General features: G+C 43.0%; 1 protein-coding gene across 4 annotated transcripts in view; it reads right to left on the reverse strand.

Annotated features, from left to right (window-relative positions):
• Positions 1-24954, reverse strand: part of PTPRE (protein tyrosine phosphatase receptor type E) — a 200803-nt gene that overhangs the window by 128017 nt on the left and 47832 nt on the right. Inside the window, exons 1-2 of one of the 4 annotated variants that reach the window (XM_053309246.1) lie at positions 10238-10303; positions 2724-2746 (exon numbers count right to left, since the gene is read on the reverse strand). The exons of 2 other annotated variants lie outside the window; for them this stretch is intronic. In XM_053309246.1, the coding sequence (XP_053165221.1) occupies positions 2724-2746; positions 10238-10288 (74 nt within the window). In that variant the 5' untranslated portion in view covers positions 10289-10303. Of the gene's footprint in view, positions 1-2723; positions 2747-10237; positions 10304-24954 lie in introns of those variants that run through there. One more of the 4 variants, XM_053309248.1, reaches the window with a different exon arrangement.

Genomic DNA, 24954 nt, shown 5'->3' on the forward strand with positions numbered 1-24954 from the left:
TATCTATACATGTACTGTGTACTCGACACTTCCTTAAATTAAACAAACCAGTTTACCTCTTTTCCATCCAGAGATGATCTTCTGACTAACAAGTACAGCAGGATGGAATCCATGTTGCTTATCAATTGGAACTAGCTACTGATCAGTAAATCCTTGGTTCAGGAAATCCCAGCTCAAGTGGAACACGGTTCCCTTTAAACAGACAAATGCCTTGGCCTCCTCCCACTCCTCCTGCTCTGTTAAATGGAAACCTTGACTCTTGAGCACCATATTAGTGGATTTGCCATGTGACAAAGAGTAAAAAAAAAACCCAAACCCTGAAGAGTCATGAGATTGTCTGGGAAAGGGCCACTCCATTTAATAGTGTAAAGATTTCCTCTTCTTACTGGAATAGGAAACATTCATTCTTATTAATGATTTAAAAATTACCAGCTTTCAACCCCACTTCTTAGACCAAGAACAATATTTTCAATGTATGTGCAATTCCCTGTGGCTGCTTTTCTAGAAAGGCATTAAGAGAATACTGTACTCAAAAAAGGAGCAGGAGAACAACAGAAGGGAATCTCCCAAGTTTTAATCTGAGGGGAGAAGGAGAAGTTCCACACCATCCTCTAGAACAGCCCTGCACAAGTATCCTTGATTTTGGAATTTTAATCTATCAGTCCTATCTTCCAACAAAGTTAGGTGTTGAAGCCCCTTACTGTCAGAGTAAGTTACCACTCCAGTACTGCCATTCTGTTAAGGAACTTGTGACAATCATCCATCATCTTGAAGTGAGAGCATCAATCCACAATGTCTCACAGACTATCCCTTCACCAATTCCCTAATCTTATCTGACACAGGAGATAGGGCCACTTTGCATCTCACCACCCAGAGGAGAGGAAATTAGAATCTTCTTTGAACTACAGGTGAACCCAGATAGAGGACAAAAGCCAGGCCAATGTTCATCCTTTTCCCTGCAAATGGGTGTTCCAAGGAAGAAACTGTAGAGATTAACCCTCTCTCAGCCAAGGACCTGCCTACTGATAGACTAAGGTAAAACTCAGTGCTAGTCAGTTAGTAAATGCTTTTTTGTATTTCATTTGGATTCCTGCATTCCTTTCTTTACTCTCAGTTTCACCCTATTTCCCCACAATTCCTTATTCTGTGTGCAACCCTTGTTTCTTAATAAAGTCCATGTACTTAGAAGTGGCTTCAGTCTGATTTAACAGGTTTTGGAGGGTTACAGGTTTTGGAGGGTTACTCTTCCCCATGTGCCTCGCTACTGTTGAGTTGTTTTTAGAATGATAGGAACATAGGAAGATGCCACATATAGGTCCATCTAGCTCAGTATTGTCTATACAGACTGGCAGCAGCTTTTCCAAGGTTGCAGGCAGGAATCTATCTCAGCCCTATCTTGGAGATGCCAGGGAGGGAACCTGGAACCTAGATGCTCTTCCCAGAGCAGCTCCATCTCCTAAGGGGAATATCTTACAGTGCTCACACATCTAGTCTCCCATTCACATGCAACCAGGGCAGACCCTGCTTAGCTAAGGGGACAAGTTATGTTTGCTACCACAAGACCAGATCTCCTCCCTTGTTGTCTAGAGCTGGGTTGTGTGGACTCTGGCTGTACAGATCCCAAGCCAGACCGTTCTAGGTTGTTGAAGCTGTGTCTAAGCCTGGTCAGTGGTTTAGATCAGTCTTCAACTGGTGGCAGCCTACCTTGAAGGAATGGCATGCTCCTAGATTTGGGATCAGAGCAATCTCTCTACTGAGGGTAGATCCCAGAGAAGCATAGAGTCACCCCCGTTTCATCACAGGACTCCAGAGCAATAGTTCTTCACGTGATCCTCCTCACCCAGCAGCTCCAGTCTGGGCTTAGCCCGAGAATGAGTATATCTACACCATCTCTTCTGTACCCCTCAACAGCTTAAAATGAAATTATTTAACAGATACACTAAAACAAAGCAGCAACATTATACTTTGCTTTGAGTTTAAATACCACCAAAGTTAGAAGCTATACAGCAGATCAGTTTAAAATAACTCAGGCAATTTATAACTTTCACAAGCATCCCTAAGTACAATTTATTTCCTCAGTCATATGATGCTCACCAAGAAAAAGGCACATTATCCTTTGCACATATTTTTAAAGAACATAAAATTGCTCTAAGGAAAATCAGGCATTGGTTAAAGTACTAAGGCAGATGTGCTTTCAAACATTTTTTTGCCCATTTCTATCTTTCTCTCTCTTGAAAAATGTTTTTTTTTAACCTGACCCCAGAACTTAATGCAATTATAATGAAAGCAGCACAGTTCAGTTGTGCTGATAAAGTGGCAGAATAGCTCTTTCTCAGCCATTTACCAACAGCAGATCAGTTTGAGAAGCAACTGACATCAGTACAATTATCTGACACTGTACTTCTTAAAGGGCTTCAAACGCATTTCTCAGATAAGGCAACAAATTATCTTCAAGACCACAAGTTCATGAAATGTTTTGCATGCTAACACATGTTCTGAACATTCATACCTTTAAAAAAATTGGATGGCAAAATGTAATTTAATGAAGGCTGAGCTTCCTGCATGCTGACCCTATAAAATGAAATGCAGTTTGACTATAACATAGAAATATATTTTAAGCCACTATATTTGTATAACAATTTGAGGCTTCTTTTAAAAACCACATTTGAAGGTGCTGGATAATTAAGATGCTTGTTAATAGTTAAATCATGTAGTGTACTCACCTAGTGAAAGAAGATGCTATAGGCTGCAAGGAAAGAGGGAGAGAAGAATTTAATATGTTACTGCTGTCTCTCTTTTTAAAACTTCATTGCTTTAGAATTATTCTCTACAATGTTTTACCATGAAAGGCTTTGTCTCCAATTTAGCTATATGTGTTTAATTCATGTTTGTTGTTTGTGTAGGAAGAGCATCTATATAAATAAGGATATCTCTGAACCAGTAGAAGGCAATCACCAACAAACAGAACTACATATTCATTTGAAGGTTTTTCAACAGAAATTTACAAAAAACTCCACTTATTCATTTTTATAACTAGAAATGAATACACAGTGATGAATTTGGAGTAACATTCAGTGGTCCCTGCACATTTATAGGCAGGATCCTATGCAAGTATGTTTACTATGCATAATGTATAACCTGGAAAAACTAAAGATGTAGATGTACATGTTTACTATGCAGACAGAACCGTGAATGTATGAAAATCAGGGCAGGGCCAGCACATGCAGTTTCTGTGCATCCTAGAAAGGTCTGGAAATCTGTTTCTCAAAGAGAAGCACCCCACACGACATATGAAAACTTATTTGAGAACTTTTGTTGAAGAGCAGTATATAAATAGACATCTATTTATAAATTAGTGCTCTAATTTATACAGTCCAATGTACTCCTGACTAAGAACAGGAAAATATGCTGGAAGTTTTTCACACCCAGCTTTTGGTTCTCATCTGCTCCAGAATGGAGGTACACATTCACATATTGGCCAAATTTACCCCAAAGTCCCTGCAAGGGAGAACTTCACACACACAATTCAGGCTTTTCAATGTGCATTAGAGTGTAGCCAATATATAACCAGGGTAAAAAAATCCACTTTGTGTGTCAGTTTTGTGGGGGCAACTTTGAACTCACAGTCAAGTCTGGCAGAAAACCCATGGTAAAGCTCCTGCTGTTTTAGTAACAGAAAATTAAACTTAATTAAGTCTACTACCAATTTGTTTCTGGGTTTAATTCAAGGCGCTGGTGTTGACCTTTAAAGACCTTAATAGTTTGGTTCCTGGATACCTGAGGGACCGCCTGCTCCCAAGGGTTTCTGCCCACTCGACAACGTCATTGCAGGGGGCTCTTTTCCGTGAGCTGACAAGGAGAGAGGATCAACTGTCTTGCATGTGGGACAGGGCCTTCTCAGTTATTGCCCCCTGATTTTGGAATAACTGGATAAAATACAAAGCAGCAGCAACTAAAACATTGATATAAAACCCTAAGTAAAAACCTAAGCTCACCAGGAGGGTGAGCATCCTCCATCACAGTTTTTAGAAAGCAAGTGAAATTCTGGCTTTTTACTCAGGGTTTTATATCAATGTTTCAGTTGCTGCTGCTTTGTATTTTATCATTATATTGTGCGTATTTTTAAAACTTTTAATTAGATCTGTATTTTTATATTCCATTGTGATAGTTTTATTGTGTAATTTTTATAGTCTTATATTATTTTGAATGTTTTGTAAACCACATTGAGATTGTTTTAATGAAAGGTGGTATAGATATTTAGTGAACAAATGAATGAGTAAGTAAGTAAATAAATAAAGGTAGGGAACAAGGACTAAAGCACTGTGGCAAACATGAGTTTTAAGAAGGCATTGAAGGAAATGAGAGGGTTTTCTTAATAATAAATAATAATAATACATGGACGCCCTATGCATGCCGGTGCCACGCGCAGGTTCTTGGGGGCAGCATTGTTGCAACAGGAAGCTGCATGTGGCGGTGAGCAGGTAAGGACCTGCTCTCCTCTTTTTTAAAGATCCTGCTCGCCGCTCCCCTCCCTGTAGTGCCAAACTGGTTCGGCGCCAAACCAGTGCACAAACCTAAGTTGGTGCACATCCCTAGGAGAGAGTGGATAGAGAGAAATTTTACTCCTCACAACAGCAGAACCAGTGATCATCCCATAAAACTGACTGCCAGAAAATTTAGGACCAACAAAAGTGTTGAGGGGTGTGAGGAGAAATATTAAAACTCTCACACAGCAGAGTATGCTCTGGTGGTAAAGAAGTTCAGTCCAAGAAATTATCTGGGGACATTAGGTTGAGTACAAAAAGTAAAGATTTATTCAGAAACTAAACATCACATCCTAAGAGAGCCATTGAACACCATACACAAACAGACACTAGCCTTCAACAACTGAACAGCTCTAACTGACCAAGATAGGTCTATTAATATCTCATCATGCCCCTAGTGGCCAGAAGAGGTTACTGTGGTGCTTAGAGTAATGCTTTAGAATTCTCACTTCTAACAAAAAAGAGGAGTACTTTTTCACACAACACATAATTAATCAATAGAATTGTCTGCCATAGGATGTGGTGATGGCCACCAGCTTGGATGTACAAGGGGCTTGCACAAATTCATGAAGGACAGGTCTATCAATGGCTACTAGTCTTGATGAATATAGGCTACCTCCAAGCTCAGAGACTTCTGATTACCAGTTGCAGGGGAGCAATAGCAGGAGAGGGGGCATGCGTTTTCCTCTTGCCTATGGGTTTCTCAGAGGCATCTCGTGGGTCACTGTGGGAAACAGAATGCTGGACTAGATGGGCCTAATCCCTCTTCTTATGTTTTTATGGAGAAGGTCCCAGGTTAAATCCATGGTAAAGATCCTGCCTGAAACTTTGGAGAGCAGCTGACAGTTAATATAGACAATACTGAACCAGATGGACAAATCTGATGCAGTACAGGAAGTCATCTTCTCCCCTCCCCATTTTTTATGTAGACTGCTGAGAACTTTGCAAAAGCAGAATATCATTGCTGATAATAAAGAATAACAACACACATATACACACCCAGCATACATTACCAGTCATTTCTCACAACATGTATAAAGGACCATGCCAATGATTACTTCTCAGCAGCCAATTATTTATGATGTGTTCCCACACAAGTGACATATATTTGTAAGTTAAGTAGAACATACACTTCAGACATGCATCTATATGCATGGATGGATGTGTAGGTTGAGTGGACAGAGGACCACACTCTCTCCAATTCACCTCTGCACATGCATACCTGTTTAATGTAATGTGGGAACTCTAACATGCTTCCTAATCCATGGAGAGTTGTGAGGTGCTGGGGATTTACTTTTTCCTATTTCTGCTTTTGTTGTTGTCACCATACTTCCCTTCTTATATTCCCATTGCATCTATCTATCTATCTATCCATCATATTTTATACCACCTGATATGTACATCTCTAGGCAGTGTACAAGATTAAACAATCAACACCGATTAAAAGACATAATAAAAATAGTAAAAGTAAAGTTGTGCCCTCAAGTCGGTGTCGACTCCTTGTGACCACATAACCATGTCAGTTTCTTTGATATAAAAGAGTCATTAAAACAAATTATTAAAATTATTAAAATTAAATTCTTATTAAAAGTTTGCAAGAACAGAAGAGTCTTAAGGGTCTTCCTGAAAACAAACAGAAGGAGATGCTCTTATTTCAGCAGGGAGCATATTCCAAAGCCCCGGGGCAGCCACAGAGAAAGCCCAGTCCTGAGTCGCCACCAGACAAGCTGGTGGCAACTGTAGCCGGACCTCTCCAGAAGATCTTAACAGGCGGCAGGGTTCATGACAAATACCTGCGAGGGGAAGGCAGTTCTGAGACCTGTATGTGATCCTAATGCATGCCCTAATCTAGGCCGCCAAAGAGGGCATCTGACTGTCTAGTCTCCTTGGTGCGATGTATATAAAAGCGTAATGTGTGATGGACATCTAGTTTATGCTAGAGTTTTTCTTTATGATGCGAAGGGTTGGGGTAGAATGAGGGTAGGACGATATCCTGGAAGTGATGAAAAACCGTATTAACCTTTGGAAGAAAGGTTGGGTCTAAACGCAGAATAGCTTTGTCCAGCTGCACAGTTCCTTACGGACCAAGAGTGCCTCCAGCTCCAACACCCTGCATGCCAACCTGATGGCCACCAGGAAAAGAGTCTTATATGATAGAATCCTCAGAGGAATGGAGCTTAAGGGTTCGAAGGACAGTAAGGTGAGGGTATTCAGCACCTTGCTAAGAATCCACGAAGGAAAACACGGGACTGGTGGCGGAGCCAAACTGGAAGTTCCTCAGAAAAAGCAAGATATATGTAGATTCAAGGATTGCATTCCAGGATCCGAAATATTCAGTACCGATGCCAAGGCGGAGACTTGTCTCCTCAAGGTGGCTGGTTTCAAATGCAACTCCAGGCTGGACTGGAGAAAGGCCAGGACTTTGGGAACCCCCACATAAATGGGGTTGATGCTCTTCCTGCGAGTCCATCTGGAGAATGATGCCCAGGTGGCTTGACAAGATGCGTTGAGTGGTCAGGCGGCAAGAAGCTAGAATGGTATCCAGCATCTAGTGCAAATATCCTTTATTGCTCAATTTGTGATGCTCAACCTCCAAGCACAAAGTTGGAGCCAGCTGGGCTCCAGATGAAGTATGGGCCCTTGTGACAGGAGGTCCGGACGAAGTGGAAGACGCCAAGGCAGGGAGACTGACATGTTGACTAGATCCACGAACCAGGCCCACCTCGGCCAGTGGGGGGCAATGAGAATGATCTCTGCCCTCTCTAGGCGCACTTTTCTGATAACTATGGGAAGAATCAGCATCAGGGGAAACCCATAGAGCAACCACTGAGGCCAAGGAGATGTGAAAGTGTCTGTGGCTTCCGCTTGCTGATCCAGGAATCTGGAGACGAACCTTGGGTGCTGAGGTGAGATTCAAAAAGGTCTAACAGAGGAGTGCCCAGACGCTTGGATATCTGACAAAAAACCCTGAGGATGTAACTTCCACTCTGAGGGATCGACCAATTGATGGCTTAGCCAATCCGCCTGTCTGTTGTCCACTCCGCTTAGGTGTTCTGCGGTTATGGATAGGAGATGCCTTTCGGCCCAGGCAAAGAAGAGGTTGGATTCCATCATCAGGCCCTTGGAATGAGTGCCCCCCCACCAGTGACTGATGTGGGCTTTGGTGGTAGTATTGTCCGTCCAGAAGAGGACATGCTTGTCCTGAATCCAAGCCTTAAAAAAGTAGATGGGCTAGTCTGGCTGCTCTGAGCTCAGAAGTGGATGTTCCACTTCCTTTCTGATGCAGACCAGAGGCCCTGAGCTGGACGACCCTTGCAGACTGCCCCCCCAGCCCATGAGGCTGGTATCCGTCATGATCAGTATCCTTTGTGGTTCCATGAATGGCTAACCCACCTCCAACATCGGGGAAAGCCACCAATGGAAAGAATGCTTGACCCGGTTCAAGATGGGCACAGGAACGTGAGACACCATCGTAACAGTGTCCTGGTATGGAAGGAGCAACCATTGAAGGGGCCGGGACTGCCATCTGGCCCAGTGGGTACATTCCATGGTGGCAATCATTAGTCCCATAACCTTGGCTAGCAGCATCAGGTCTGCTGACATAGCATGAAGTAGAAGCGAGATGGTGGACATTATTCTTGGTCCTCCTTTCTGAAGGCAGAGTCACTGTCGCTGGAATGGTGTGCAACACCGCTCACAAGTTCTGAAGCTTTTGTAAGGAGCTGACTCTTGTCCAGGTTTATGACAAAGCCATGATCTCTTAGACACTGCAGAGTGAGTTGCACATGTTTGCCCCCTATGGGCAGATAGTCATTGTCATTTATTATAGAGGGGGGCCGTGTTAGGGGCTCTATTGCCTTGTGGTCTGGACAAGCCTCTGCCCCGTGGCCTCCACTGGTATCTCCGAGCACCTCTAAAGTTTGCTTGTCTGATGTCCTGGAGAAGAGAGCTGCTACCGCAAGCATGACTTGTCCCTTTAGCTAAGCAGGCTCTGCTCTGGTTGCATATGAATGGGAGGCTAGAAGTGTAAGCACTGTAAGATATTCCCCTCAGGGGATGGAACTGCTCTGGGAAGAGCAGAAGGTTCCAAGTTCCCGCTCTGACTTCTTCAAGATAGGGCTGAGAGAGATTCCTGCCTGAAACCTTGGAGAGGTCACTGCCAGTCTGTTAAGACAATACTGAGCTTGATAGACCAATGGTCTGACTCAGTATATGGCAGCTTCCTATGTTCCTATGTCTATGCACAAAAATAAGCTGGGTTGTGAAATTGCCTTTGGTTATGAAAGGAGCTACCTGGGTTGCGAAAACCTCTACAATAATCCCTTCTGGTGGTGGGCATAGCTTTTTTTTATCCTTAGTTTCCACCAGAACTGATCTAAAGGAGGGCCAAAAAGGTTAGTAGCTGAGTAAGGGGAGGCCGTTAATGCCATCTTAGATTTTGAATCAACCTGCCATCCCTTAAGCCACAGCAATCTACGCAATACAATCACAGAGGCCAGGGCTCTTGAAGCCTGCTGGACACAGTTGAGGCGGGAGTTTGGCATGAAGGCAGAAGCCTTAGCCATTTTATTAATTCCCTGTCACAACTTGGAGTTTCCAGGGGGCACTAACGATGCCAACTGCTTAGCCCACAAAATGGCGGCCCTGGCAAAAATTGAATTAGCTGTGGCTGCCCTAATTACTGTGGAAGAGGCTTTATGGGCCTTTTTAAATAAAAGATCATACTTTTTGTCCTCTGTAGACCTCAGTTGTTCCTGACTCTCAATATTCACAAGAGTCCCTGATACCATCTGAACCACGGGTGGGTCCACCCTAGGTGTGGCTAGCAAAGAGGTTACCTTGGGAGAGAAGGTATAGTGTTTCCTTGGGTAGGAACCAATGGGTCTACAAGATGCAGGATTTTGCCATTCGGACAGCATAACCTGTTTAAACAGAGATGGAAAAGGCACAGAAGCCGAGGGGCCCGAGGAAGAGGGGAAAATATTCTGATCTAATTCTGAAGGAGATGCCACATCCGCTGGGGAAACATCATTAATAGCCCGCAAAGCTTTGGATAAGAGGACATCAAAATCAAAAAATGTAAAGAGGCATGCAGAAATGGGTGCAATGGGAGTGGTTTCCTCCTCTGAGAGCTCTCCCTCCTCTCTGAGTCCTTGTGCAACAGTATATGTAACCCAGGATCTGAATCAGAAACAGGATGTGTGAGAGGAATGGGAGGGGCAGGGAACAAAGGGTTAGGAAAGGATTGAGCAGGAATGCTAGGAACAGGTCTACTGGGCGGCAACACTGGGACCTCCGAAGCCCCTGGGTGGGGTGGTCCCCTGGGTTTCTGAGGACATTTGAAAGGCCTCTGCCCAGAATCAGACTCAGATGAGGCCATAGGCAGCTGCATTTTGTGTCTGAGCCTAGGTGACTTGGGGGCAAAATGTCCACCCTCCAACAATGGTATCACCTCCCTCCTCGGACTGTAATCTGGGGAGGATGAGGAGAGGCATCTATTAGGGCGCAGAGGCCTATTAGGGCAGCCAGAAGCCTCAGGGGGAGGCCCGGAAGGCTGCAGAGACGCTGGAGGAGCCTGCACCTGTGATTGACAGACAAGGGGCAGGCACTCCCTGGTAAAGATTTCCTTCAGCCTTACAGCCACATCAGGTGGGAAGCGGTGGGGGTTGACCCCATCTGGGGAGAGACGTTACCTGAAGGTCCCCAAGCCTAAGTAGCCTGTGCAGCACTATCCCAACCAGCATCTCCTTGATCCAGCGAGCCCGCAGACTCTTTAGGTGCTCCACTCCCCATTGGTCAGCTGGGGTGGAGGGCTGGGGGACTGCACAGGCCAGCTGGTTCCCCCTCAACCACAACCACTGGGGAACTGCTCACAGATACCAGAGAGTCACCCACCGGGTGCTGGTCATCCTTCCCCTTCTTCACTCTCTGTTCTTTGGTGCGAGTTCTAAACCGTTTGCACACTGCCTGAATGAGCAGCCTCTCACTGAGCCGCACAGATTCGGACAGCTTCTTCGCTTTTTAAAGCTTACTCTTGGTTCCCCTCCTTACTGTGTTGGCTTCTCTTTGCCACCTTCTGCCGCAACGAGAGGAGGATTGGTATGGGCGCCTCCGCAGGAGCAGGAAAGACTGCTGCCTCATTGAGAGCTGTCGGCGTAGTGGGAATGGGCTGCATTGCCTCTCTAGCCATCTTGGGGGCAATAGACCCCTCAGAAAGGGAGCCCCCTAAAAGTTCCTGGACATGGGCACACTCATAATGGAGGGAAGGCGCCCAGCAAAGCCGTACCGAAAAAACAAACGTTAAAACCAAAAGTAAAAAATTTCCAATGAGCCAAATTGAAGAAAGAAAAAACAGTTTCTGTCCTTTAAAAAGCAAAAAGAATAGCCTAAAGGCTAGCTCCTTCCCACCCTTGCACACTAAAGGCAAAAAAAGTAGGAAAGGAGAAGATTTTAGCAGCAAAAAAAAAATTCTAGCAAAGCCCAACTCTCAGCATGTGAAGCCTCGAGCAGAGAGGGCCGGACTGGGGATGGTGCCCTCTAGCGAGAGAGAACGCCATTAGATAATTTCCGGCCTGTCTTGAGCATGCTCAGTGATTGATCCCACACTGATGAGCTCCAGTACAGGGGAAATAGCATGGAACCAAGCTATTAAGGGCTTTATAGGTAATAACCAGCACTTTGTATTTCACCCAGAAACATTTCGGCAGCCAGTGCAATTCTTTCAAAACTGGTGTTAAATGGTCCCTTTGTGTTGTCCCAGAGACCCACTCGCTAAGCAGGGTCTGCCCTGGTTGCATTTGAATGGGAGACTACATCTGAGCACTGTAAGATATTCCCCTTGGGATGGAGCCGCTCTGGAAAGAGCAGAAGTTTTCAAGTTCCCTCCCTGGCTTCTCTGATAGGACTGAGAAAGATTCCTGCCTGCAACCTTGGAGAAGCCACCGCCAATCTGTGTAGACAATACTGAGCTAGATAAACCAATGGTCTGACTCAGTATACGGCAGCTTCCTATGTTCCTATGACCAATCTGGTTGCCGCATTCTGTACCAATGGTAATGTCCTGACTATGTACAAAAGCAGCCCCACATAGAGCGCATTACAGTAGTCAAGTCTGGAGGATACCAGAATATGTACCACTGTTTTAAGGTCATTTACCTCTCAAAATGGATGTAGCTGACGTATCAGCTGAAGCTGATAAAAAGCACTCTTGGCCACTGCCTCAACCTGAGAAAGCAGGAGGGGGGGAGCTTTGAGTCCAGAACCGCTCCCAAACTACGTACCTGATATCTTAGGAGGAGTGTAACCCCATCCAGAACAGGCAGATCTAAACCACCTCTCAGGTCCGGACCCGCAACCCCATCCACCCAGTTAGTACCTCCATTTTATTCGGATTCAACTTCAGTTTGTTATCCCTCATCCAGCCCATTACCACCTTCAGGCAGGCATTTAGGGAAGATTTCCTGATGAGGTTGACATGGAGAAATAGATCTGGGTGTCCTCAGCATATTGATAACACACTGCACCAAACCTCCTGATGATCTCTCCCAGCGGTTTCATGTAGATGTTAAATAGCATTGGTGACAGTATCGAGCCTTGTGCAACTCCACACTTCAGTTCTCATTTTGCAGAATAACAGTCTCCAAGCAACCACATCTGGAATCTACCAGAGAGGTAGGCGTCGACCCACTGTAAAAGAGTACCACTCAATCCCATCTCCCTCAGGCGGTCCAGAAGGATATCATGATCCAAAAGGATCAGAAGAGTCACACTCTCTCTGCCGATAGCCAGTTGGAGGTCATTCATCAGGTCAACCAAGGCAGTTTCAACCCCATAGCCCACACAAAAGCCAGTTTGAAATGGGCCTAGATAATCTGCATCATCCAAAACTACTTTACCCTATCTACACTCCCAAGTGAAGTCATCTAATGGAGCAGCAGAGAAATGACCTGACTAGCAAGCCAGAGGTTGCCAGTTCAATCCCTGCTGGCATGTTTCCCAGACTATGGAAAACACCTATATCAGGCAGCAGCGATATAGGGAGATGCTGAAAGGCATCATCTCATACTGCGCGGGAGATGGCAATGGTAAACCCCTCCTGTATTCTACCAAAGACAACCACAGGGCTCTGTGGTCACCAGGTGTTGAAACCGACTCAACAGCACACTTTACCTTTACACTTCCAAGTAACATCTGATAGTAGAAATATCAGTCTTTGAACATTCTCAATTTAAAAAAAGTTTCCTGCTCACCATCTTACATCAATTTAAATATTAAACAGTTCAATTAATTTAAATCAGTTTTAATTTGAGAAACTGTAATCTATTTTAAAAAATCATCTTTCCCTTTAAAACAGTACTTATATGACATTACTCTTCCTTCCAGTATGATTGACTAGAACCTGTTCAAGAAGCAAGTTCAAAAAACTTTTTAAACAAAGCTGTGTGCACTAATTTTTCTTTCACCCAGTAGAAAATAGAACAAGAAATTGGGTCAGAAAGCACTGCAGAGACAAAGATATGAATCCAGAACACTAACATAGTTGTTTCATAATCTGTAGCCATCTACTTATTTTGTCCTAGGGAAAATTTATCCATCTTGGAGGATGCTGCTCTGCACAGTATCTGACTGAATCATTTCAGTTGATTATGCTGCACATCAAAAGCCATAGAACGAGAACTCATTTAATAGTCATTCTGCATTATGAAGATTAACAAGCTGCAAATATAGTTCCAGTAACCAAGTGAATTCAATAAAACTAATTAGTTTTTCCCTTGCACTATAACACAGCTGCCCTCATTACCTACCATGTTCTCCTAATTCCCAACACCCCCCTCCCTTCACCAAATCCCTCAGCCTCTGACCTTCAATTTGGAGGTGCAAACTGCCAATGTAAACAATTACAGAGGCAATTTTGCAGGCAATTATGCAGGCCTGAACCGTTTATGTACAATCATACAATTACAGCTGATTGAAATCTAACACATGAACATATCTATATACTTTCCCCCCATAAAATATATAGCTGTGTATCTAAATTGAGCAGAGATACTTCTGTTAACGCTCAAGGCTTGCATTCCCATCCACAAAGTTTTCACTCTCAGAGAATAATCCTGAACTTCTGAAGCTTCACATCAAAGAACTAGAAAAATATCTTTCTCTCATTCATACAGAGAGAGAGAGAGAGAGAGAGAGAGAGAGAGAGAGAGAGAGAGAGAGAGAGAATGAATGAAGGAAGGTATTACTGAACTTCCTAATTCTTAACAGATGTTTCCTGGAGAGGGTATGTGCACTGAACCATTATGGCATGGTAAGTAGCAATATAGACAAAGTGATAACATTTAACATAGTGATCAAGTGTCTATAGAATGTCTTATGCACATAACTAATTCCCTATCCAAATTTAGATCTTAAATAAGACTGAAATCCTGCACATAAATCTTTTTCAGTTTTCTACAAATACAGTAACTGTCATAATCAGTTTACTCAAGGCATATTTAAAAACCATCGTGCTCACCCAGGTGCCATCAGAAAGTCCGCTTGACAGACACAACATTTAAAAAACAAACCGATTGCCCCAACACAGGCAACTGCTGGCTTGGAATGTCATATGCACTTGTGCTGACACACACAGGGTACACATTTTAAATATGGCACATGCCACTTGAAATGCCACTGCGATAACACTCTTCAATAGCTTCCACAGGCAAATCTGTACTAATTAAATCAGCCCTCAGAATGTTTTTGTTAGAAAACAAACAAAAGATGAGACTAAAGAGATAAATCACAATATATGAATAAGATAGGCACTCAGGTTATAGAAAAACATTATTTGAACTGGTTGCTTCTATAGATTTTGACTGAAATCCTAAATTACTCAACAAAAATTCCATTGAAATTAAATAGTGCTACTGTATTATTAGCCACCTAATGGCACAGTGGGGAAGTAACTTGCTTAGGGAGCAAGAGGTTGCTGGTTCAAATCCCCGCTGGTGTGTTTCTCAGACTATGGGAAACACCTATATCAAGCAGCAGCAACATAGGGAGATTGCTGAAAGGCATCATCTCATACTGCACGGGACCCCTCCTGTATTCTACCAAAGATGGCTCTGTGGTCGTCAGGAGTCAACACCAACATGAGGGCACAACTGTATTATTAATTCCACTGGAACATCCTGAGCAACTTAGGATATCAGCCCATGTATGGAATTGTTTAAATAATCAATTTTGCAACATTTATTAAAATGAGTGTATTTTAACCCCACATTCTTACCATAAGCTTTTTCATCAGCTCACTATCATTTTAAAGGTTGTAAATCCTGGTTACAATTCAAGGGCACACATGCTAGTATTGTGGAATTACTAGGGCTGTGCAGTCAGATACGTCTGATGTGCCCTATGTCAGACACTAACAGAATAAATTCCACAATGACAGCAGGGAGCTCTGACAGTCAGAGCTCCACCTAAGTTGCCTTCTGCCATTTTGTAATTCAATCATGAGTTCCAACATGCCTGTTGGAACTCCACCCTCCTCCATTCTCTTGCCTTTCCTTGCCCTCTACTCCCCACCCCCCAATATCTGGACCTGAGGACAGCAGCACAATGTTCTCTTCTGGAGACTTGAACCAGTCACCTGGCCGTTTGCCTTTTACAGCAGCTTCTGTTTTAAATGGAACATTTTTTTCCTTTAAGGTCCTTAGGACCCTGGACAGTATGGTGGATTGTAGGAATCTTAGTTCACTTAATGGATGCAGCAATTCTCTCTGACCCTCTGCGTCAGCAGCAGGGCTGGTTTTGAGAGGCTGCATGCTGGAAATTAGGGGGCAGCCATATCCAGCATGCAGCCTCTCAGAACCATCCCTGGACCAGAGTGCTGTTAACTGGACTAGCAGTATGGGTGCCACTCAACATTATTTCAGGTGCCACTTGTGGCATGCATGCCATAGATTGCTGCATCCTGAATTATATTTAAAAAAAAAAAGCAGCACAGCTGCTCCAGTTTCATCTTGCAGCTACTAAGGGGGACCCAGAAAGAAACTTAGCTGAGGCCTCCATGAACCTGGTACTGGCATTTGAAGAAAATATAACACAGGTTGCAATCTTATGCCCAATCACGTGGGAGTAAACCCCATTTAACACAGTGGGAGTTACTTTTTCGAAAACATGCATAAAATGAAATGCACTATACATTTCATGTTAATCCATAAAAAGTAGTAATATTCATGTTTATCCATTTTAGTAAGAGCAAGTAAACAAAGCAGCATTATAAACACACTCCTACTACCATCAATCATTATGTTTCATTTGGTCTGTTAAAATGTACATTAGCATTTCAGGTTTTGTGAAAAGCAAACCTGTTTACCAATATTAATACTTATCCACTTGAAGCAAAGGGGGAAATGGATCAGGAACATACCAGCAATTATCTGCTGTGAGTGTAAGTATGGGATGACAGCTATAAATTAAGGGAGCATAGCACAGTTAACTGAATGCTTTCCAGGTGTTTTCACAAAGTAGAATGTTACAAGGTGGTTCGCAGCCAGATGAAGTTGCTTTCCAGATGACATTTATTCTTACATGAACACAGATTTACACAAAAGATCTCTTGCTGGCTTGAGATGATGTAAACTGAACTCACACAATTTCCTACCACCATCTGCTGGCCATTTGCTGACAATCAGTGACAAATCTACTGAAAACCCCTATACCAGGGGTGGAGCTGTAATTGTGCACACAGAAGAACTTTGCGGGGACAGGCATATGGCACCTGCCCTCCCCCGTGCCTCTTCTCACTGCTCACACTGCACCCCTTTTCTTCCCGCCACGTGTGTGACAGCAGTCTCCATGTGGGAGCAGCCCAGGACAGGCTGCCCTTCCCCATTACTCAGCTAGTCACTGGTCACCACACATGCGTAACAACCAGCTAAGCAGTAGACATGGCAATCTGCTGCCATGCCAACCACTCAAATGGCTGCTACCATGCCCCCACCCCGGCAGGGCAGGGCGAGAAGGGGTGGGTGGCCCAAACACAAGCCACCTATGCCTTCCCAATGCCACTGCCTTATACCCTTAACATAATATTGGAAAGACAGGGTGGAGAGATTCCTGCCTGCAACCTTGGAGAAGCCACTGCTAGTCTGTGTAAACAATACTGAGCTGTATGGACCAGTGATCTGACTCGGTATATGACAGCTTCCGATGTAGACTTAGCACTGATTGTCAGAAAATGGCCAGCAGACGGAGCTAAGAAATTGTGCGACATCCCTTTACGTTATCTGAATCCTATGGAAGATATTTTTAGGAAATCTGGGTTCATGTTAGAATAAAATTGCAAGACAGAAATCCTAGTCAATACAATTCTTTTTCACAGGGTCACTGGTGTAATCTAGCCCTGTGGATAGGGGGACAGTTCAGATGGAGCAGAGCAGGCATATGATATCGTCACCTGCATTCCTCTCTCTCGTACTATACCGAGGGTAACACAGAATGCAACCCAAACTGTTGTTTGTAAACATAATTACTGTGACTTATTTCCTACTGCTACTTAAAGCAATAATTCCTGTCAATTGTCACAGTCTGGTAATACTTTTATTAGGACCAAGGCAAAATGACAAAACTTTGTGTCATTCTGGTTCATCTTAATAAATGCTGGTTTTAATACAAGGAATTACTAGCCTGCGGTTTTTGGACTTTTTCTAATGGACCAACATGGCTACCTGCACTGTTTCTATCACATAAAGAAAGTCATATAATTCTCAGGTATACCATTCTGTCAGTCAAAATGAACACCCATGAATATCACAACTTTCGGCAGGTGGGGGGGAATGAAATTTACAAGTATGAGTCATGCATGAAGAGCTGGATCATTTCCAGTCACAATGAACAAACAAAATATTTGAGGCATTAAGTGACTTTTTGCTTTAGGAAAATCAAATTAACCCATGGTTCAATAGCATAACATTTTCCATTAAAAATGTTTATATGTCAGACATATGCAGAATGCCAAAAGAAAATGATGAATCCATAATTTTTTATGGATTTATGGAGGGCCAGCCATAGTGTAGTGGTAAGAGTAGTGGACTAAGACTGGGAAGACTCAAGTTCAAATCCCCATTCAACAATGAAACTCACTGGTTGACTCTCGGCCAGTCATATATCTCTCCATCTAACCTATCTCACAGGGTTGTTGTGAGGATAAAAATAACCATGTACACCACTCTGAGCGCGTTCTAAATTAGCCATGAGTATTACCTTCCTTGTATATATTTAAATCCTGACACATCAGCTTTCAGAAATCTAACAGTTCATACACTATCACCCCAAGACTGGAAAAGAGACAATGTGAACCACAACTTTAAGGGGCAAATCTACAAATGACATGGGTGCAAATATTAAGGAAGAGTCCAGTTTCCTTTCTATTGTTGGCTGCCTTAAAATCTAATAAGAGAAAAGCAAACTTGAATCAAAAGTGAACCTGTCCTCCATGCATTTTCCTAATCTATAACTGAATCCAAATTTTTAAAGAGTCTCCTCATCTGCCACTCAGATGAGGCCTCCACCCCTATTATATAACTCCAAGTTTTTTGGTAGGTGCATCCTGGCAAGAATCAGCATTTCACGAAGTGTCCTGAGGTAGCTGCTTCCAGAAGACGAAATGGAGACGGCAAGTGTGATGCTGAGACAGCTGTTCTAGCTACTGCCAGCACTGCACTTGAGTCAGTCTCTGCTGCAGGAGCAATGGTGGCAGCAGTGCTGACAAGCAAGTGAGCAGAACATAACTTGGAGAGAGAGGAGAGGGAGAAGGGAAGAAGCAGCAGGCTTTCAACCCAGGGGCAAGGCTAGCCCTGATGAAGAGTTCTAGGGTGATGCAACATTTTGTGCTTCACCTCAGGCACTCAAATACCTTGGGTCATCCCTGCAAGCAGGCTTCTTTCTGAAATATGGTCTACTATGGTAGCAAAGAGACTGAACTTACACAGATATAGGTGATCAGATTACTTACAGCAAGTGTTCAGTCATTTTTATTTCATTTGTAACATCTGTACATCAAAGACACACTTGTCGGATACTATACATGATACTATATTTGTCCGGGGCGGCTCAGGAGTTCATAGGGCCATGACAACTATGGGCCTATCCCAAGTGGTCTCCGGACCGACGCACACTGCAGGTCACAGGCTTGATTCGATCTTATACTCTGATCAGGGTGGTGTTCCGTGGGTGGGGACTCCTGAGATTTCCCCATTGTCATGGATGGACCACCATCTGGTTAAGGTTAAGCTTACAACCACTTTCCATCTCTGCAAGGGTGAGGGGCCTATTAGAATGGTCCACCCGAAGAGGTTATTGGATCCAATAGGATTCCAAGAAGCCTTGGAGGGATTTAATGTTGGCTTTGCAGGTGATCCTGTTGATGCCCTAGTGGAAAATTGGAATAACATGCTCACCAGGGAAGTAGACATGATTGTTCCTAAGCGTCCTCTCCAACCCGCTTCAAAACTGGCCCCTTGGTATACAGAAGATCTACGGGGGCTGAAGCAGCAAGGTAGCTTCAATTAATTCTATTTCTATTTCTAATTCTAATTCTATTTCTGAACTGGAGTTGTCCGACAACTCCTCTTATGTGGTTCGACTGGATCAGTTTCAGTTTGTGACTCCTGAGGATGTGGACAAGCTGCTCGGAATTGTGAGGCCTACCACTTGTTCTCTTGACCCTTGTCCAACATGGCTTGTTCTATCTAGCAGGGCGGTTGTTGTAGGAGGCCTGGTAGAAATCATAAATTCTTCTCTGATGGAGGGCAGGGTGCCTCCTCGTCTTAAGGAGGCAGTTATTAGACCTCTTCTTAAGAAGTCTGCATTAGATCAGAGTTGAGCAATTATAGGCCTGTTTCCAACTTCCCATGGCTGGACAAGGTAACTGAGAGGGTGGTGGCCTCTCAGCTCCAGGCAGTCTTGGAGGAAACTGATTATCTAGACCCATTTCAAACTGGCTTTCGCAAGGCCTATGGGGTGGAAACTGCCTTGGTCAGCCTGATGGATGATCTCCAATTGGAAATGGACAGAGGAAGTATGACTCCGTTGGTCCTTTTTGATCTCTCTGCGGCTTTCGATACTATCGACCATAGTATCCTTCTGGAACGTCTGAGTGTTGGGGGTAGGAGGCACTGTTTTACAGTGGTTCCACTCCTACCTCTCAGACAGATTCCAGATGGTGTTGACTGGAGATTGTTGTCTTCAAAATCTGAGCATAAGTATGGACCGCCCATTGAGGTCGTCCAGAGAGATCCGTCTCCAGTTGCAGCCAGCTTGGCTGGTGGCCACACGGGGACGGGCTTTCTGGGTTGCTGCCCCAAGACTGTGGAATGCACTCCCTACAGAGATATGATCTTCCCCATCTCTGATGATTTTTAAAAAGCATTTGAAAACCCACCTCTTCACTCAAGCTTTTTCAGTTTTTTTAAAATTTTAAGGTTTTAATTTGTAGGTGATTTTTAAATTGTTAAATTGTTTTATGTTTTTGTATATATTTTAACTTGTTTTATGCTATTGTTAACTGCCCAGAGACTAAAGTTTGGGGCGGTGTACAAATTTGATTAATAATAATAAATAAATTATATATATATATAAGTAACCCCACTGAGTTACTCTTAAGCAAGCATGTACTGGGTTGCAACTAAGTCTGATTCCTTTGGAAACTGCCTAAGTAGCAACAGTTTGAACTGCAATGATAAACACATCTGGCATTGCTTGTGACCAGAGTAGATGCTGTCATTTTTCTGGCATCTGTGCTGTAATGGTACACTCTGAATTCCATGCAGATGGCAATGCTTTTTGAAAACACAAAGACAGTGTGAATGTCACTGCAGATAAATATACTGCAGGAGAGAAACCCCCTCCACAGCATCCAGTTAAAATGAATTGATGATTTTACTACCTAACCTAAGTTCTCAAACAAATGCAAAATCTTATATGACTATTTTCAGTTTTCTTGACTAATGCTTGACTTATTCCTCCTATCCCCACCACACACACAAAATAGGACTTTAAATGTCTAGGTAGCTCAGTAAAGAAAATTAAAAGTTGGAAATTGAGATCATTCAGATTATTTAAGTGAAAAAGATTTTCAACTCAGGATTTCAACCACTTAAAATGTCTACTATAGCAATTAAATGCAGAGTAATTAACTAATAAGCTATAAAAATAAGTATTGCCATATTTCAGTATTACGATCATTTGATCACCATGGGAAAAACAGAAGGAATTGTGAAGAGCTGCTTCTGTGTGGAATGCTTTTAGCAAGAAATAGAACTATTTTTGGCACAGGAAATGGTGCCTTTTAAAATCCACATCATCATCCTTTCTAATTAGCTTTTTACTATATAAAAGGTTGCATACTACACCTCCGTAGATAATTTATATATCCATTTTGCAGATGGAGAAAGGAGAAACTGAGGCTGAGAAAGTGTGGTTTCAACTAAGAATCTCTTCCCAGCAGACTATACGCATCTGAGGCAACAGTTCAGCAGGAGATGCTTCCCCGAAGCAAAGCAGGCTGATATTGAAAACAGAATGTAGCATAGTTGGAAGTTTGGTCAGATCCAGAACACATATTCTCAGAAGCAGCTGTTCACAAGGTTTAATGCTTTAAGAAAGTAGAACTAGCTTCAGAGGAATGGATGCAGGATGAAAGAAGTGTACACCAATTATCCAGTGTCAGAAGCTCTGGGAGAGAGAGCATGACAAAGCATTAAAATATATGGAATTCTTCGACTGCATATTGCAGAAACTGAGTCTTATGCAGAATGAATCTAGGAGAGTAGCCTAGCTGGGGTGTTTACTTTTAAGTGAGCTAACCACATTGGGCCAGCTTTTTGCAAAAGCTGGGGTGCGATGAGATGTCCAAAGCTTGCCTATATACTCTGCAGCTCAGCTTGCAAGCTGTGTGGATGAGAGGCTTAAACTAGGAATGAAGAGAGCTTTGTTGGTAGCTGATGGACCGGCTGGAGTGTAGGCCTGTGATTGGGTCTTGTTTGGGGACTTTGCCAGTTTTGACATGAGCCTGTGTGTTGGCAGCAAGCAGGGCGCCTGTTGTCATATTTCCAGGTGAATTCTTCAGATTCTGAAGAAGGGCAGGGTTTTGGCCCTTTTTTGGAAAGGGAAGTATTGCATGATGCCTTGACCGAGTGAGTGGGTGGCTGAGGGCGAAGTCAGGGATATTACTTTTGGAGAATAGGTTTTCCCTTTAGTGGTAGTGGAAAATATTAGGAATTCACTGGTGTTATTTTGGCATGATGTGCATATAGTGAGCATATAACCTAGCAGTTGTGCATATAGTGAGCTCTCATCATCTAAGTGCCCCAGGGGAAGTTTATTTTGGCAGGTTTAGAAGGCAATCTTTGTTTTTATTTATCGCCCGAGAAGTGGATAATCAAATTGTGGATGTCCTGTCCCATTTTAGTTTGGCAGATTTGGGGAACTGGTTCACTAGGTGGACTAGAACTGCTTCAACTGCCAAAGATAGTAGAAGGGGCCACCTTGGTGCCTTTAGCCCCAGCAATATGGCATATATACTCAATAAGCTCCACAGCCTGCAATTTTGCTGAAATACTGGAATTCTTCCCAGGGGTTTCAATTCTGTTGGATGGTGATGATCTTTAGGAGTATTCAGCAAGGGGTGGTTCTCTGGTGGCATTTGGCAAGGCTCACCACAAAGCTAACACTAATATAGCCTGCATCATGGATTGAAGGGATGGTGAAGTGTTGAACCAGTACAACATTTCTGCAGGGAGGGCTGACACATTGGAGGAACAGAATCCACCCATCCTCTAGGATGCAAGTTGTACCTGCAAAATCTGAGTTACAGGGTGAGAAGCTGTATCTGGGACTGGGAGGCTTCATGGAAGGTCAATGGAGCAAAGCTAGGCTGCCCCCGGGTCTGTGGGGGAGGAAATAAGGTGGCACGCCAGTATTTAGCTAGGCTGGGAGCTATTTGTGGATGAGGATCAGTTTTCCATATGTTATACTTTGAACTAGGGCTGTCACCTGATCAAAAAATAAGCTGATTATGAGATCTAAATGATCAATCAATCTGCATATGACAAAAAGGGTTCTAAAGAAAAAATAGAAAAGCAGGTTTATAAGATGCATGCATATGTCACAGCAGGCATTATCTAAAAATAGGGGCATTGGCATTCCACATTCCTTACACACAGGAGGGAATACTTCTTATTATGGTGCTTGCCATCTGCAATTTTATAAGTATAGTACTTGTATTAAAAATAATTAAAATATTAAATGAGATATTTAAAAATCTAAATATGATTTTAATACTGTATTAGAAAAAAGATTAATGGGGAACACTTTAGTTGACCAATATGCTTATCAATTAATCCAACCAATTAGGGCTGCAATGATTCTTCAATTACTTTGATCTTCTTTTGTGCTTTCTTATCCACCACACACAAATACTGCAACAATAATTTTGAAGAACTTTTTGTAGCAAGTCTTCAGTCCTTGGTTTAACTGCCCTGAGACATTTTTGGAATGGCGGTATAGAAATCAAACAAACAAACAAATTAATCAGCATTAGGGATGGAGTCCAAACAGGCCAGATTTGGAGTAGATAAATTCAATCTGCCCAAACTCTGTGGCTGCTTATTGCTCACTATAACTTTACCTAATAAGGGGAACACAGGCTTCAGGAGTAATAGTCACTGACTGTATACAAGAAAAAGAGCAAATTAGCAGCCTGGAGTTATTAGCTCACTAATAAAGTTTAAACGCCTCTAAGCACTGAATTGGCCCTTGCTCTCTTGAACCTTTAGCACTTGGAGTAAGAGAAGAGAGAATGCCTATTCCTTTTTATGTTCCGATATAGTCCAGTGGACTTATTCACTTGCAATCTAGCATATCTGGTAGCTCTATAACCTTGCAGCTAGTCTTTAGGTTATTGCCAGGTTCCTTTGGGTGCCTACGGCAGCAGAGTGGACAATTCTGAAGACTGTTTGGAAATTTTAGTTAGTCTCACTGTAAGTAGGCCCCCTACTTATACTTGGAGGAAAGCTGATCGTCCAGGAAATACATTGAAAGGTAACGTGTTTAGAACGTGGATTAGCTCATGGTCACTTTGTCAGTGCATCTGCCAGGGGTGACTATAGAACAGTGGTTCTTAATGTGGCTGACGGTGCTGAACTAAAACTCCCAGCATCCCCAGCCATGTGGCTGGGGATGCTGGGATTTGTAGTTCAGCAACTTCTGGTGAACCCCATGTTAAGAACCACTGCTCTAGAACAACTAGTTGAGCAAAGGGGTGGCAAAGAACATTAGGGGAGCAATAATTTTGCTGTATATTAAATACTTATAGAAGTAAGGTAATTAATGTTGTTAGTATATTTACCTTATTAATGAAGCTTGATTGACAGTTTCAAACTTAATAAGAAAATGGGTCAGCTTTCTCTTGGAAAATACTGTCTTTTTGGATTAGGCCAAACCTTCCAGGCTAGTTTTCTGTTCCTTTCTAGACCATGTGATAGGAAAGACAGGGGTGGAGAATGATCAGTACCAGGCCAGCTGAAACCTGCCCTGCACCTCCTCTGCACACATAGCATTGTTCCTGGCCAGGAACAAGACTTAGAGATTAGCAATGGCCTGGCTCCTGGGAGGCTGCAGGAGTCTCCTAACTACCCTAGCTTGCTGCACTGGCTTCTGTTGCTTGTTCTGGGGTAGAGGAGTGATTGAATGAAGCTTCTTTAAACAACTGAGTTCTTTTTAAAAATATTCAAAGAGGCCCATAATATGACTGTATTGTCTAACATGTTACTGTCAAGTTCCAGTATGGTGAATGGGAGAACAAAGGGTGAGCAGCAAGTATTTGGGCAGAGAGCATCTGCTACCCCTTGGAGTCATCCCTGGCATCTGTAGGTACTGGAAGGCAAAATGGGAGAAAACTATATGGTGTATTTAAAAAATAAAAAACTACTGTGAAGAATTCACTTTGGTTTGGTGTTTATAGGGTTGTTGTTTATAAGAGAGAAGTGCAGAGGTGGTAAGTTATGTTGGACAGTTTTGGCTAATAGCTGTCACCTAAAACTAGAGATAAGGTAATATTTCTGGTAGAAATAATAGCCACAAAAATGCAAATTAAGGTTTTAAGTCTCCAAAAGATTATTGTATGGTGGTGACCAAATGGCTAATTGTCAAAGAGTGTCCTAAAATATTCAATATGAAAATGAAATTAAGAACTAATGTGCAATACCAAAATTTGAACCCAAGCTCTTCCAGTCAAAGCCAGAGTGGAGTGAGGGCAGAATAAGAAATTGGTTGGGATTATCTTTTTGATGTAAGAAGTGCAGAGGTAGGAAAGAACAGCTCAAGTACTGGTTAGAGAAAAGTTCCATACAGATAATCTGTATCT

This window comes from Hemicordylus capensis, chromosome 3 (assembly GCF_027244095.1).
Source record: "Hemicordylus capensis ecotype Gifberg chromosome 3, rHemCap1.1.pri, whole genome shotgun sequence".
Lineage (NCBI taxonomy): Eukaryota > Metazoa > Chordata > Lepidosauria > Squamata > Cordylidae > Hemicordylus > Hemicordylus capensis.